Source organism: Juglans microcarpa x Juglans regia, chromosome 4S, assembly GCF_004785595.1.
Source record: "Juglans microcarpa x Juglans regia isolate MS1-56 chromosome 4S, Jm3101_v1.0, whole genome shotgun sequence".
Classification (NCBI taxonomy): Eukaryota; Viridiplantae; Streptophyta; class Magnoliopsida; order Fagales; family Juglandaceae; genus Juglans; species Juglans microcarpa x Juglans regia.
In genome coordinates, this window is record NC_054601.1 from 27,178,257 (window position 1) to 27,194,389 (window position 16,133).

Below are 16,133 nucleotides of genomic sequence, written 5' to 3' on the forward strand. Positions count from 1 at the left end.
TTGTCTTCCTAGGAAAATGACTTGTACAGGTAGGATAGGATCCTAGCTGTTGCAGGCCGTTCTGAGATCTTGGTAAATAACGCCAAGCTTTTAGTGTAAAAAGACGAATATTTCGAGTACCTTCCAATTGACTTTCAAAATTCCATGGGGCCAAGCTTGGAGTGAATTCAAAATTTCAAAGAATGGGATAGAGATTAAAGAAGAAGTTGGGCATGATATAGTAGAAGAGAAGGAAAAAAAGGAGCTATACATGCAAAATTCAAGATCTTAAAGAATTATTTACACCATTAGTTTTTAATGATATATATGTTAAGTTAAAAAGAATTGCGGGGCCAAGAAAAGAAAGCTAAACATGACTTCGTTTGCTTGCAAATCAAATATTCAAAGATAAAAAGTTGCTCTATGTAGTAGCCAAAGAGAAAGGAGACTTGATTCTCGGCGTGAGATATGATACAATCTGATGATGATGGCGTAAAGAGTAATACAAAAAAAACACAAACAAACAACTTATCATTCATAAGCTCTCTCTCTCTCTCTCTCTCTCTCTCTCTCTCTCTCTCTATCTTCTTTTTCTTTTTCTTTTTTCTTTTTTATTTCTTTTTTTTTTTAAAGGAAAATGATATTTGGACCCGTGAGTCTACCTCCTTAAAGTTATTGTTAGGATATTTTATTTTATTTTTTATTTTTTATTTTTTAATGGTTAAGAAATTGATTATTAGTGAAGTAGTGTATTTTTTTTTATATAGAAATTGTTTAACTATGTTTAAAAATATTTGAAAGAAAAAAATAAACAATAAAAAGTGCAATTTGCACTAATGGTAAGTTTGTGAAGGCAAACTCATGGGGCTAAGTAGCATCACCTATTTTTTAATCATATAATTGGCTTTCATCAATCAACCAATTTATAAAGGAAAATGCTCTTTATTTCTCCTTAATGTTACTGCTCAAACTTACCGCTCAGTTATTTTATTATTATTATTGTTTATTGTTATTAAGGCCAATACAGAAGAAGTCATACGCACTAAAGAGACGCCTCCAGCTACATCCTTGCGCACTGAGAAGAATCCTCTTCTTGCACCACAATCAACAGATTCTGCCAACAACAGATAAGGACCTGGACTTGGACCTCTGGCACCTTCCAGAATATTCGAGCCTAACAACCTTGCTGATGTGTAACCACAAGAGTGGTAGATGTACTGATATTCCTCTGTTGAGAAAGTGTATAAATTGATGAGCTGTTTGTATGTAATGAATAGGAAAATGAATCAATGAAAACCAAGACACAAAGACTTCATTTTCTCCTGCGCATTCTGTCAAGCACCATGTGTGCATATTTTTCTATCTTCTTTTTTGTTTGTCTTAGCATTGCATCAGAGCCACAATAGGACTAGCGTCCCTCTTCCTCTTCGATCCTATCATGGCTTCTCCAAAAAACTCAAACATTTCACACTCTTCCCTCCCACCCGTCCCTAACTCCTCTATTGTTAACTCGTTTACTCATTTTGTCACTATCAAGCTCAAAATTGACAATTACCTTCTATGGAAGGCTCAAATGGTTCCGTTTCTAAAAGGGCATCAATTGTTTGGCTATGTTGATGGTTCTCTTCCCTTTCTCCCATCAACAATTGATGGTAATCCAAATCCAGATCACTTGAAATGGCTCATACAGGACCAACTTATCATTTCTACTCTTAATGCCTCCTTATCTGACTTTGTGCTTGCTCAGGTTCTCTCTTGTACCACATCACATGAGGTTTGGTCTACCTTGCAAAGTTTATTCGCAGCTCAGTAGTCTGCTCACATCATGCAGACACAATATCAACTAGCCACACTTAAGAAATGATCATCCACAATTTCTGAATATTTCAACAAAGCTACATCATTGGCACAACCCTCGGTGCTGCTGGCCACCCTATTTCCTCTTCTAAGTTCATCATTTACCTGTTAGCTGGCCTTGGATCTGACTATGAGCCGCTTGTGACATCTCTCACCACTCAGCCTGACTCACTTTCAACCCCTCAAGTTTATAGTTACCTATTAAACCATGAGTCTATGATTGTTCATCAGACTAACAATCTCCTTTCAGGTACTCCAATGGTAGCTCATACGACCACAACTCCTCCTCCATCTAAACATACAAACTCTCCATCCAGCAGAGGTAGAGGGTTTTTCCCTTGAGGCCGTGGTGGTCATAGAGGTGGCTTCAACCCATTTTCTAGTAGGAAAAAAAAACCCTTTTTTCCAGTAGACCCGATACTCGTTTCCTGTGCAAGTATGCCATAAGCCAGGCCACACGACTCTGGTTTGTCACCACCGATTCAACCATACCTATCAAGCCTCAACACCCTCATCCTTCACAGCCCACTATACAACCTTGCCAAACACAACACCTATTTCCAATATTTGGTTTCCTGACATAGCCGCAACGCAACCAACCATTTTACCTCAGATTTCTCTAACCTAAACTTGGATTTTATGTCTTATTAAGGCTCTGACCAAGTTAGCATTGGTGATGGCTCAACGCTTCCCATCCAAAACATTGGCACTGCTCATCTCCACTCAAACTCTAGTGAATTGTTTCTTTCTCAATTACTTCATGTTCCTTTAATTACTAGAAATCTTCTTTAAGTTCGTTAGTTTTGTTTAGATAATTTAGTTTTCTTTGAATTTCACTTTAATTATTTTTTGTGAAGGATTTGCACACCCAGGCATCTCTTCTTCGCCACATTAGGAATGGTCTCTATGAACTACCAACTGATGTCTTGGCCACCATCTCTCCCCATGAACCTGCTGCCTCATTTCAAGCTTTCCTTGGTACACAGTCCTCCACCTCAACTTGGCACACACGGCTTGGTCATCTGTCACCCCGAATCACCTCCTTTGTTATAAGTAGATTTAAACTTCCAATTAGTTCATCTACAAAAATGTCTCCATATCTCTCTCGTCCACAAGCTAAAACACATGTTCTATCTCATCCCCCTTCCCCCTCTAGGTCTAATACGCTCTTTGCTTTACTTTTTCTTGATGTTTGGGGACCGACTCATGTGCCGTCTTCCAATGGATGTAGGTTTTATCTTTCAATCGTAGATGATTTTTCTAAGTATTTATGACTTTTTCCGCTTCAATCTAAATCTAATATCTCAACCATAATGTTGGTCATTTTGCAATTTGTTAACAATTTCTTTTCATCAAAAGTTGTCTCGGTTTAATTGGACTGGAGAGGGGAATTCTGACCCCTCCACAAATTTTTTTAATCTTTTGGAATTAACCATCGCATCACTTGTCCATACTTTAACCCTCAAAATATTACGATTGAACGAAGGCATCAACATATTGTTGGAACGGGCTTATCTCTTCTAACCCTTGCTTCGGTTCCTTACAAATATTGGGCTGAAGCCTTTCAAATGGCAGTTTTCTTAATCAACCCAATGCCAACACCAATTTTACAAAAATAACTCTCCCTTTCAAACTCTTTTTCATGTTCCTCCTTACTACAATTTTTTATGAACATTTGGGTGCTTGTGTTGGCCCTACTTGAGGCCGTTTAATAGGCACAAGTTGGAATTTCCATCCAAATCATGCGCGTTCATGGGCTATAGCCCGGATCACAAAGGCTATCACTGTCTTCATATTCCCATGGGCCGAATTCACACTTACCGAGATGTTCAATTTCATGAAACTTATTTTCTATTTTCTATGCCCAGTCCATGTGTGTTTGGCAAGTGAGAGTATCTCAAGTACTCTCACTACTATTCTTTATTTTATTATTATTTTTCACCTACTTTTCTACTATTCATTACTTTTAATCTATTTTTTACTACTATTCAATATTTTATTATTATTTTTTCACTACTATTCACAAACATTCTTAACACTTTTCAGGTATTCTCACTATCCAAACCAAACTTGTGCACACTGCCTTGTCCATTTAGTCAGTATCTAGCCCACCTCAGACTCAATCTTCGCCCCACCCTTCTCATACACAACCCAACTCGAAATAGCCCATGCCTTTCTCTCCAACACATATAACCCCCCTCAATTTCCTCCCATATACCAGCCCATTCAAGCCCAACCCTTTCCTCCCAACCTTATCCAACAATAGCTCCCATATCCAACACGACACCATCTCACATACCCAATACACATAACTAACACAACGTTTCGTCTTCTCCTTTGTATGAACCTAGGGTTTCCTAATCCCCTTCGCATGAACCAGTCCTGATATCTCATCTTCCTCTCTCTCCCGCCACCCCATGGTCACTAAGTCTAAAAATCACATTTATCGCCCTCCTTCGAACCGATGGCACGGTCCCATGTCCCACACCAAAGCCATCCCTTAACCTTTCGATCTCTGCCTTACCTTCCATACCTGAAAAGCCCACATCTTTCACAGAGGCCTCAAAATATTCTGAATGGTGTCTAGCCATGGCTACTGAGTTTCAAGCGTTGCTTTGTAACCACACCTGGGATCTAGTCCCATCATCTCCCACCTTCAATGTCAAAGTGGGTGTTAAAAACTAAATGCCATGCTGATAGAACCCTTGAGCGCCGCAAGGCCCGACTTGTGACCATAGGATTTGATCAGCATGCAGGTTTATACTTCATCGAAACCTATAATCCAGTTGTTAAACTTGTTACAATTCATTTGATCATTTCCATTGCTATCTCCTCTCACTAGCCGTTGCACCAGTTGGATGTCCGAAACGCGTTCCTACATGGTGACTTGGAAGAAGTTATGTTCATGCAACAACCCCTGGGTTTGCCAATCCTGATTATCCTCAGTATGTCTATAAGTTGCGAAAATCCTTGTATGGTCTTAAACAAGCCTCTAGGGCTTGGTTTGCTAAGTCGAGTAATCGCTTGTTATCTCTAGGATTTCATGCATCTAATCAGATTCCTCCTTATTTATCTACTGTCAGTCTAATCATTCAATTTTTGTTTTGGTTTATGTTGTTGACATTATTGTCATCAGATCTAACTCTAGCTTTGTTTTTGATTTTATAGCTGCCCTACGTGTTTCCTTTCCAATTAAGGACTTAGGTCCCTTGTATTATTTTCTAGGCATAAAAATTACACGCACCTTTAATTCCTTGTTTATGTCACAGTCCAAATACATTTCACACTTGCTTAGACAAACAAATATGCATAATTCTAAGCCTATGTCCACCCCCATGTCCAGCACAGTCAAATTAACTACTATTGACTGATCTTCATTTGAAGACCCCCAACTTTACCATAGTATTGTTGGGAGTCTTCAATATTAGGCATTCACAAGCCCGGACTATCTCTTTTGCAGTTAACAAAGTATGTTAATATATGCATTGTCCTAGAATTTCACATTGGCATGTAGTCAAACGCATTCTCAGATATTTGCATCTCACAAACAATTTTGGCCTTAAGTTTTCTTCCACTTCTTCTATTTCCTTGTTTGCCTATTTTGATGTTGACTGGGCTAGTTGTCCTGATGATTGTAAATCCACTGGTGACTTTTGTATCTATTTTGGCTTTCACCTAATCTCCTGGAGTTAAAAGAAACAACCCACCATTGCCCATTCATCCACATAAGCCAAATATAAGACTGTTGCAAATACTACATGTGAACTTATTTGGTTGCAATCATCGCTTAGTGAACTTTGTATTTTTCTCGCTGAACTGCCCACTCTTTGGTGCAATAACCTTGGTGCCACATATCTCTCCCTTAATCCTATTTTACATTCTCGCACTAAGCATGTTGAACTCAACTACCATTTTGTTCGTGACCATGTAGTTGCCAAAGCACTCAAGGTTGCCTTTGTCTCTAGCAAAGACCAGCTTGCAGATATTTTTACTAAGCCCCTGCCTATTACACACTTTAATTTTCTACGATCCAGTCTTACCATTGCATTGGTGCCTCTTGAATTGAGGGGGGCTATTAAGGCAAATACAGAAGAAGCCGTGCGCACTAAGGAAAGCCTCCAGCTGCATCATTGCGCACTGAGAAGAATCCTCTTCCTACACCATGATCAACAGATTTTGCCAAAAACGAACAAGGACCTGGACCTCTGGCACCTTCCAGAATATTCGAGCCTAACAACCTTGTTGATGTGTAACCACAAGAGTGGTAGATGTACTACTGATATTCCTCTGCTATTCCTCTGTTGAGAAAGCATATAAATTCATGAGTTGTCTGTATGTAATAAATAGGAAAATGAATCAATGAAAACCAAGACACAAAGACTTCTTTCTCTCTTGCGCATTCTATCAAGCACCATGTGTGCATATTTTTCTATCTCCTTTTTCGTTTGTTTTAGCAATGGTCAAGAAAGTGACTATTAGTAAAGTTGTAATTTTTTTAATGACTAAGGATGTTAAAATAATATTTAAAAAAAAATTAAATACACTAGAAGACACATCCAAGGATGCATATTGGGCGGGCATTATCCATTTGTAAAAACAATAACTATCAGTACTGAACATTAAAGGATTACTCACCATTTAACATTTCTCTCGATGAAATCACGCTTCTCGTGCACAAGTATCCTAGCTATAGATAGATTAGAGATTGCAGAATTTTGCACCTAATTAACAACATTGTTGCGTTACTTGCTTAATTATGATCCAGTTAAGTGATTTTACTTTTATCTCACTACTGTATATTTAAAATATGATATTTTATCATATTTAAATTTATTTTATATTCAAAGAAATTAAAAATCGATAGATATTAGACAATACCAACTCATAAAAAATAAAATAAAAAAGTGATAAAAGTAAAACATTCCTATAGAAGAAAAACAATTAGAGCTTAATTTCAAACTCAACTCTGGTTGACACACGTCTGATCTTATTACTTTCCTTCGCCTGCCTACACGTGGAGGAGGACAAACCTCTATATGTGATACATGCATTTGATTTTTTTTTTTTTTTTTAATGTTTTGGAAGACGTACGGCATCTTGATTGTTGAATAAGAATAATTGAGGCCTTAATTAAATTATTTTGATTGTGGAGTTTTATTTATTTTTAATGTCATATGATCGAGTATTATTAATTTCAAATGTCAGTATATAGTGTTTAATATAATAGAGAATCATGATAAGGATGGATGTACCCATGCATCAATGCATCATCTCTTCCCCATGATTTTGTGAAATAAACAAATATATCAACATGTATATTATGAATCATAGCAAATCAAAATATTAGGAAATTACACTATATCACCATTTTATTTTCATTTTACTATATAAGATATGTCATATTTATCGATATTAAATAATAAATAATTATCTAATAAATAATTATTTAATAGTAATAAATGTGTCATATCATATATAGTAGAATGAAGTGTAATGTATAGAATTTTCAATTACAAAAAGATGCCATTGGCATTTCCAATGCAAAGTGTCGTTTTGTGTCTTCAGTATTCAATTGGAAAGTATTTGAATGTAATAGCAACAGGTGAAAAGACGAGAAAAGAAAATAAAGGCAGAATGTAGAGCTTGACTTTTCTGTTTATATTCATTCTATAGCAATCCATGTACATAGTTGTTGATCAATAGGAAAATATCAATCCTTTGACACGTACATCCTCTAAAATTTGGATGTCGTATAGGATCATGGAGATCAGACAAAAATGGCTTTTTTTTTTTTTTTTGTTTTTGTTTTATTCTGATCTATTGAGAGATTATGTTCAAAAGAGAGGCTCTTGTTCTGATCAAGCGCCTAAACACACACTCCAAACCATTCTCCAACTCTTCAATGCTAGTCTCCAAATCCTCCAACCGTTTCGGTGCACTTTGCGCCTTCTCAGAATCAGCCCCCTTACTTGAGGCATATGATCTGCATAGGGTGCTTAGTGCAGCATCAACAACTTCCATCTCATTCACTTTCTCTTGCTTCTCTTCGCATGCTATTACGCTTTTGTGCATCAGCTTTGAGACCAGTGACCACCCACTAATTGGCTTTGACACTGGAGTTGTCAAGAACATCAAGAGGGATTGAAAGATTGAAACATTTATTAAACAAACTTCTCTGAGCACTCGAATCACCGCAGATAGATGGTGGTCTAGATCTAAGATTGGTGATGCTCCACATTTGCTTTCCATTTGCTTTAAAGCCGCGATCAACTTCTTGGCATCCTTCTTCATTTTCTTTCTGAAGCAAGTATAGCTGTTGATGCTGCTTTCAATGCTTGAATCTCCCTTTCGCCTTCGGAGAGCAGATTGAAGAACTTGAACATGTTCCCTAATCTGCAACATGGCATCCCTTGTAATGCCGCAGATATCCAAAAGCCTTACAGATCCATCCAACAACTCCTCGACGTATTTCTCATGTTGAAGTTGGGAAAGGACTTGTTGGGTCGATGCCATATTGAGAAGCTCATCCACGCATCTATACAACTCTTCTACACCAACTAGACCCTTGCAAATCGACTCTGATGTTAATGTTGATGTTTCCTCTCGGATTTTTAGCCTGTTCAGCTCTTCTTCGAGTCTGACAGTGCTGGGATGGGATCTGGAAGGCAAGCTTATAGATCGAACTTGATATTTCCCGGCCATGGCTGCTTTTGTTTTTGTTCTTTTTCCCAGAGAACGCTTAACTTTGAGATGCTTCTACCAATTCTATGATTCTCTATATATAGGAACGTGCACACAGAGATGAAAAAGAGACATGACTGTTCTAGTTAATGTGATCAACATGTGGTGCCAGAGTGGGGTTTTCCTTTGTATTCGGTCGTCTGTCACAGCTTTGGCCAGCATTGGCTTCAATGATTTGTTAATTATTTAAGCCACGATGTTCGGGAAATGGTGATGAGGTGAACTACTATTTTTGTCATCTTGTGAGCTGTGATGCGCAAGTAACGAGAAGAGTCATCACCCACTTTGCCTCCCCTACTGCCACATTACCCTCAATTGTTGAAGTTTAATATTCAAGCTGCCTGACCTTCACAGATGTGCCTTGTCTGGGTTGTCTCAACTACCACAACCTTGCTCTGTACAAATCATTAAACAAAAGCTTTAGAGAGATCGAGATCCAGATCTGTGGCGTTTAATTAAGAAAATGTAAAACAATTGATAAATTTGTAGATATAATGATTAGAATTCCAAGATCAGTACACGTATCATAGCTACTAGCTAGCTCAATTATCAATGCTAACCTTTACCTTGTTTATTATGTGCACGAGTGGCCTGCTCTGCATATGTCTCCATTGCATACCTCTATTTCCATTAATTCTCGATAATCTCAGTAAAGGATAGGTACGCATAGGTATAGGACACGTATCATGCAGATTATGGTTATGCGTGTACTGATGCTGATAATATTCTTTAGATATTACGGGGAATCAGAGCAGCAGGATTTGGCATGTGACTGCTGAGACATAAGGGCCCTCTCAGAGAAGGATGTGGCTTGCGGAGTTGGAGCATGCAAGAGACATTCAACCAGGCATCGAAACCACTTAAATCATTTCAGAAATGCACCCATTTTGTCTTTTTAGCAGAGATCAATCATGAACTTGAAACATTAATTACTGAGACAGAGTGAGAGAGAACATATTTTGAGGAACTCTTGAAATCTGTTTTTTAATGGCAAGGAGAAAACATCATCATTAAACTCATTTTGTCAAGGTTTTGGGCTGACGATGCGAATTCAGAAATAAATGTAACTGCGAGCAGTTACCATATATATATATATATTTGAATATTTAGTCCCACGTACGTACCTACTCAACATTAATTAACAAATAAGGATAACGATCGAGTGGTTGATATAATATGATCTAAACTTTTCTGCAGGTTTGATTGGCACTACTCATGATCATCGATCAACACCTTATAAAGACATTTTAATCGCCTTACATATATGGTCGTGAGACGGGGGAACGTATGCCTTTGGGAATTATTGTATTTGGAATAATTCTGAACATGATCATGTATACTGGGTACAGCCAGCAGGCCTGCCATTGTATTGGCCTGGCACCGTTCTCTTAAATAAACATCAACATTTAGAACTATTCTTTGAATTATCATTTGTAATATAATAAAGATAAACTTAAATCCCCATACCCAAAGTTCGTGAGTACTCGATCGTGTCTTATTTCAATGGACCATGCATATATACAAGCATTATACATGACTGATATTCTATCCTGGGGCCGAGAATCTGGTCGTCCTGATGACAGTACTACAGTAGTTGGTGTCCTCGGGAGACAAGGAAAAACATAATTAGGAAGTAAACATTTCGTGTACCAGCTAATTGGATCGAAATTCATCATGTTAGCCTTGTTGAGAAGTCTCACACTACTTAGAGCAAACTCATCCTAGTCTTTATAAGAAGTTATGACACTCCTCCTATAAGGCTTTGTATGGGAAGAAATGTATCTCTATATGATATCAGAGTAGATTAACCTATGACCGATGATGAGCTCCTGCGACCTATCCACGAAGATGGTACTAGAAATATCGGTCCACACGTGAGGGAGTATGTTGAGAAGTCTCACACGGCTTAAAAAAAACTCATCCTGATCTTTATAAGGAGTTATCACACTCCTCTTATAAGGCCTTTTATGGAGAGAAATTGTTTCTATAAGCCTAACGTAACCATTTACTGCACGCGCATATATGCATTCACAAATATATATTTAACATAATATATATATATATGAATGAGTTCATATATAATTCTCCTTGTCCCGGCCTACAGTATTAATCTACATCACTGATCAATTCAATGCACTATCATCAAGCGCAATTCACGATATATATCTTCCATGCACCAGTAGTAGTACCGTTCGACGAATCCCCTCCCGGCCCGGCCGGTGTGTATAGAGGCTGGCCTGGATTATATTAATATCACAATATCTTCCAATATCTGGCATTGGAATTAAGCATGCATGCATATTGAAAAATCAAGAATATATTGGTTATCATAATGACCGGAATAACGTACTGCTCATGAGATCGAGTTCATGCATCGACCATATTAATACACGTCATGGGCTAGTTTGATCGAATCTAGTGCATATTAAGCCTTGTACGTTTATTCATGGATCACAATACGTTTGTATTTGTATCGTACATGTGTCCAACAACGTATATACCAACTGCGACCAAAGTGTCGTTTCTCTAATTTCGATCATATATGGCATTGAGATTGCCATATATTTTCTGTATATAGTGATGACATGAGTATGCCTTGGCCAGCTTGCCTTGTCTCCCCCAATCATTATTGCTACGTCGTCTGATCTCCTCTTGGCAAAATTAAAGTACTTGTATTGCGTCCTTTTAAATTGTTTATGAACAAAAAAGGCTGGCAAGGCATCATGATTGCCTTAGATATATATAGTTCAAGTAACCAAAAGATAAGTAAAACGTCGACAAATCTCAGACAAGATTTAGCATAACACTAGACCTTCAGACAGACCAATAATCTAGCTTAATTTGCAATGCTTAATATTATGAGTACAATATCATGATCAAGTTGGAGTGAATTCCGTATAGGCCTGTACCATGCGGCATTATATATATATATATATATATATATATATATATATATAACATGTCGTTATAGGGGAAAACAAATTAATAATTATTGGTGAAAATTGAAATAGCCTAATGTACAGGAAGCAAGCCCACTAATTAATATCGTATCACATGTTAATTCCAATGATCATGATCAGAGGCCCATGATTCTCTCTGTCTCCTCTACTATTTCTTCTGTATTCGTAAAATTATTAATTTAGCTACCGACCTCAATCGACAGAATGCTAAATAAATATTGAAACACTATATTTACACGAAATTAATAGTACTGGGGGTGGCCGCCGGATGCATGCATTTCTCCTGTGCCTAGCTTGCCTTGCCTTCATGTGTCTTGCTCATGACTGAACACCTCAGTACTCCTATATACGTTGGTGTTTGAATAATTTCCTAGCTAGCTCTTTGATTTGACTCCTTCGAATTAATACATGACTAATTGATAATATGGTAATTCTATCTTAAATTATGTTGATGTTGTCATGATCAATCAGTCAGATTACTGCGTATAACGTCAATCAAAACTCAAAGAGAATTGCATGCAATAAACCAATTTAATTTGGACCATCCAGTACTACATTTACAAATTAGTAATCGTATAATTTGCTCCATTTCTTAGTACCCCAGCTGATATCTCATTCAAACCCAATCCTTCTCATGTTCAGCTTTAGCTTTCTTCAGCCATTTAAGTGTACCTTCCTATATATGTTGTGTAAGATAATCAAACACCTCGATCGTAAGCTTATGCTGAGTATATAAATATATAAATATATATATATATATATATATATATATCCTCCCTTCCCTACAAACTGCCCTCACAAATTAGCTTGCAGCATAATCTGCCATCTCAATCTTCATATCCCCTGATCATTTCATCACACCATAAAGTTCAGTTGTCTTTTTCAACGGCTTCAACTTCCTCAATCCTTGAAACAACATATTTCTTCTTTGGTTCGTTATTAGTTTTGGGTTTAAAGCAGGGATTTGTATTTTAAAAAACTAAAAAGAAAGCTAACCAAATACTTGTGGGTTTGTGGAGCCTGGATTTGCTGGTGTGTCGCCCCGATTTTTTGACTTGACCCAACAAGGATGCATTTTTGGCAAATTTTCAAGGAGGCTCGGGCCATGGAGCGTAGGCTTGGGTTGATACCCTATTTTGGCACTGTTTGCAATCAGAAAAAGTGTTAGACAAAAAGTTCGCTAAACACTCACTTGACATGTTGCTTAAATAAAACTCAGATAAACAGTTCGCTAGACACTCACTCGACATGTTGCTTAAGTAAAGCTCAGATAAATAGTTCGCTCAACAGCCTCTCGAGTGAATACCTCAAAAAGGTAAAAAATAAGATTTATGCCGTATGACACTATAAATATGTACTTAATGAATAATTTAGTTCGTTTTGATTGTTCTGAATAGTGAGATTTCGCCCCAAAGTGTATTTTGTGATTCCTCAGTATAATAAATCCTCTGCAACTCTGTGGACGTAAGCATGTTGTCGAATCACGTTTGTCATCGTTGTTTTCTGAGTTGCAGGAAAAGAGGATTTGTCTGATTCCTTATACCAAGTATGTTGGAGAATAAATTCCGTGCCCTTCCTATTACATTTACTATGTAACGAAATAAAAATGCAGAGCTGAGTATTGAACCGCAGCAAGGATGAACTGGGGAATAATGAGGGTTGTGTTTGGGGCCTTGCTCTGCGGATACCTTTCTGCATCCATAGTTTAATGATTCATCTATTTAATACATATTTGTCAGACATTGATTTGCTCATGGACAAGGGGGAAATACAAAAAGGGATTGATGCTCTTAGCACAGCTTGTTGATTGAAAAATCAAGCCTTTCAGGCAGGGACAAGTCAAGATGAGAGCTAGAAATCAGAAATACACAGTGATGCAAAGATTTTAGTTGTTTTTACCCAACACGGATGGGCATGAAGTTTCACATATAGTAACTCTGGCCTCTCCTCTTGCTATGTGGAAGAAGGTAAATAAATGGCTCTATTAATCTTGTGAACCAACTATAGTATCAACTACACATTCATGAATAACCCATGATACCAAAATAAAGTCACTTCTGTACAGGACTCAGTAACATGACAGATAAGAAGCTAAAATTATCCCATGCTACTAAAATTAATAACCCTTTGACTTGGGCTGTTATCACTAGATTGCTCAAGGCATATAGGAATTTTTCCTATCAAAGATAATACATAAGAAGTTATAAATGTTTTAAAACAAAGTTTGAGGCCAACTTGCAGTTATTTAATTCGAGAATGCTTCATATTGGGGCTCCCTCGAAGAACACTCATTTCACCACAATTTGAATTTCTCGTGGATTTCAGCAAGCTGCCATTCATTCTGCACTCTGATGGCTTCTGTTCATCCTCTGCTTTAAGTTTTGAAGGGGTTTTTCTCCGACGCTCATTATGACCAGCCAACCTTTCCCGGCAGCTCTTTTTGTTATCATCAAACTCTGAAATTTCATGAAACCTGTACCACATATTCATATCCCAACCAAATACTTCAGCAGAGACCATAGGGAAATAAAATGAGGATGCATCAATTCTGGCACATGAACAAAAGCATTTACAAAAAATTATTCATACATATGACTTCCACTGCATGGAAAGCAAAAGTACTATGGCAACACATAGTAATTCCAAATTACACTATCACCGCCATGTACATGATAAACAAATAGAAAACTAACGGTTTCTAATGTCAATATTTCTACTTGGTGACCACAACTGACCTATTAATTCCCACCCCACGAAATAAAATGATAGGAGAAGTTCTTGAATTGCATAATAATGTCATAAAATGATCATGAAACACACAATACGGTATTCCAGTTGATTGCAATTTGTGGCAGAAAAGCTAACTTCTACTTACCAAATTGTTGTCTGCAATATGAGGGAGGAGCTTCCAATGAAAGTACATATAAATTTATTGAATTAAGGTTTACTTGTTAATAGAAAGTAGAAAATAATTCGTAGAAGCAAATCCATAGATATCTTTATTCTCAATGCTTCAGTTTTGAATACAAGTGTACAACACATTGTAATTTGTGATGCCCAGGAGCTGGTTCAAATTAGGTACGGTAAAATAACAACTCTATGACACAAGGTAAACAACTTAGATATAGACACCAAAGATGCATGACTTGCCTAATTTTGAAAAATCAGACCCCACTGCTTGCCGATGACCAAACTTGCAAGTTGCAAGCTCTTTGGTCAATTACAGAGATGCATGACTTGCCTAATTTTGAAAAATCAGACCCCACTGCTCGCCGATCACCAACTTGCAAGCTCTTTGGTCAATTACAGAAAGGCTGGTTCACAGTTACTCGCAGGCTAATTCAGTTATAATCAAAACAAATAGAGCATGAAATCACGCAAACCTTTCTTTCCCTCCTTGTAACTCAACCAGAAAAGGCACTGGAAATAAACAGTCGAACATATTATGGGCAAAAGAGAACACCCAATTCACTTGCTATCCATAATTAGACAAAAGAAGAAAAATCACAAACACCCATTTGCATTACAAAATTATATAAGCTCTTCTAGCACAAAGAAGAAGTTAAATACTTGCTACACTGCTGGCAAAACCTCTGGCGGACGCCGCTGACTAAAACGACAGCGGCCCTAGAGTGGCGCTCGCAAACCTTATGTCGCTTGTGATAAGTCTTCCCCATTCTCAAGTCCACAACACATTCATCAGCCTGGCAACGTAATGAGTCAATGCCACTGATCATATTGTTACCACTACTACTACTACCATTCATAAAGGGTACCATAGCACTAAGCCTCTGTCCAGCTGACACTACCCTTATCATCACCTTCTTCCTTCCATACTCTAGTCCCAGCTCATCCTCATTTTCAACTTCTTCTTCTCCCTCATTACCCTCACCAACATTGTCTTCTTCATCTTCGTCATTATCATGATCATCATAACGTTCTTTATCTTCTTCTTCCTGCTCTTCTTCTTCTTCTTCTTTCTCGAAAGATCTTTCAGCCATCGAAAACTTACAAGGAGATACAGAAAGAGAGTTTCTGGGGCTCTATAGGAGAGAGAAACTTCTGGGAAAGTTGGGAGTTTTGGATGCAAGAGCAAGAGGGTAATGACAATGGGTTAGAACCATGGAGAGGTTGGAAGAAGGAGATGATTGATGTCAAAGCAATATGTACGGTGAAGGCATTGTACCCTTGCGAAAGGGGAAAAATGGATTAACTTTTTCACCCGCAAGCATTTCCAACTAGATAAGTGCAACGATAATGATAGGTTTCTATTTCTTACAATTTTGAGTAATGATACACAACCTTGTTAGCCTCCGCACATCATATTTATTTAGATTTTTAAATTTTTTAATATTCTTTTAATATTTTTTTTGAGTTTATTTTTTTAAACTAATTCAATTCTCCTATTCATTATTTATATGTTAAATATTTGATAAAAAATAATAAAAAATTAAAAAAAGTGTAGTGTGTGAAGGTTGTATAGATTTTTTCATTCATTTGTAACTAGTATAGTCTTAACTTCTAGAACTCTTTATAGACAAACCGTCTAAGAGACCACACTTTGCCTAAAACAGATATTTCAAATCCCACCCTCTA

At 37.3% G+C, this 16,133-nt stretch overlaps 2 protein-coding genes across 2 annotated transcripts; both read right to left on the minus strand.

The window, feature by feature from the left end:
• Nucleotides 1-7,502: 7,502 nt before the first annotated feature.
• LOC121263434 lies at nt 7,503-8,764 on the minus strand. The gene has a single exon (XM_041166321.1). It carries the CDS (start codon nt 8,536-8,538, stop codon nt 7,654-7,656), a length of 885 nt encoding a protein of 294 aa, XP_041022255.1. The 5' UTR covers nt 8,539-8,764; the 3' UTR covers nt 7,503-7,653.
• A 4,757-nt stretch (nt 8,765-13,521) lies between these two features.
• On the minus strand, nt 13,522-15,816 carry LOC121262285 (squamosa promoter-binding protein 1-like). The gene is made up of 2 exons (XM_041164689.1): nt 15,108-15,816; nt 13,522-14,010 (listed from the first exon to the last, which is right to left on the minus strand). Exons 1-2 carry the CDS (start codon nt 15,536-15,538, stop codon nt 13,779-13,781), a joined length of 663 nt encoding a protein of 220 aa, XP_041020623.1. The 5' UTR covers nt 15,539-15,816; the 3' UTR covers nt 13,522-13,778.
• Nucleotides 15,817-16,133: the final 317 nt, after the last annotated feature.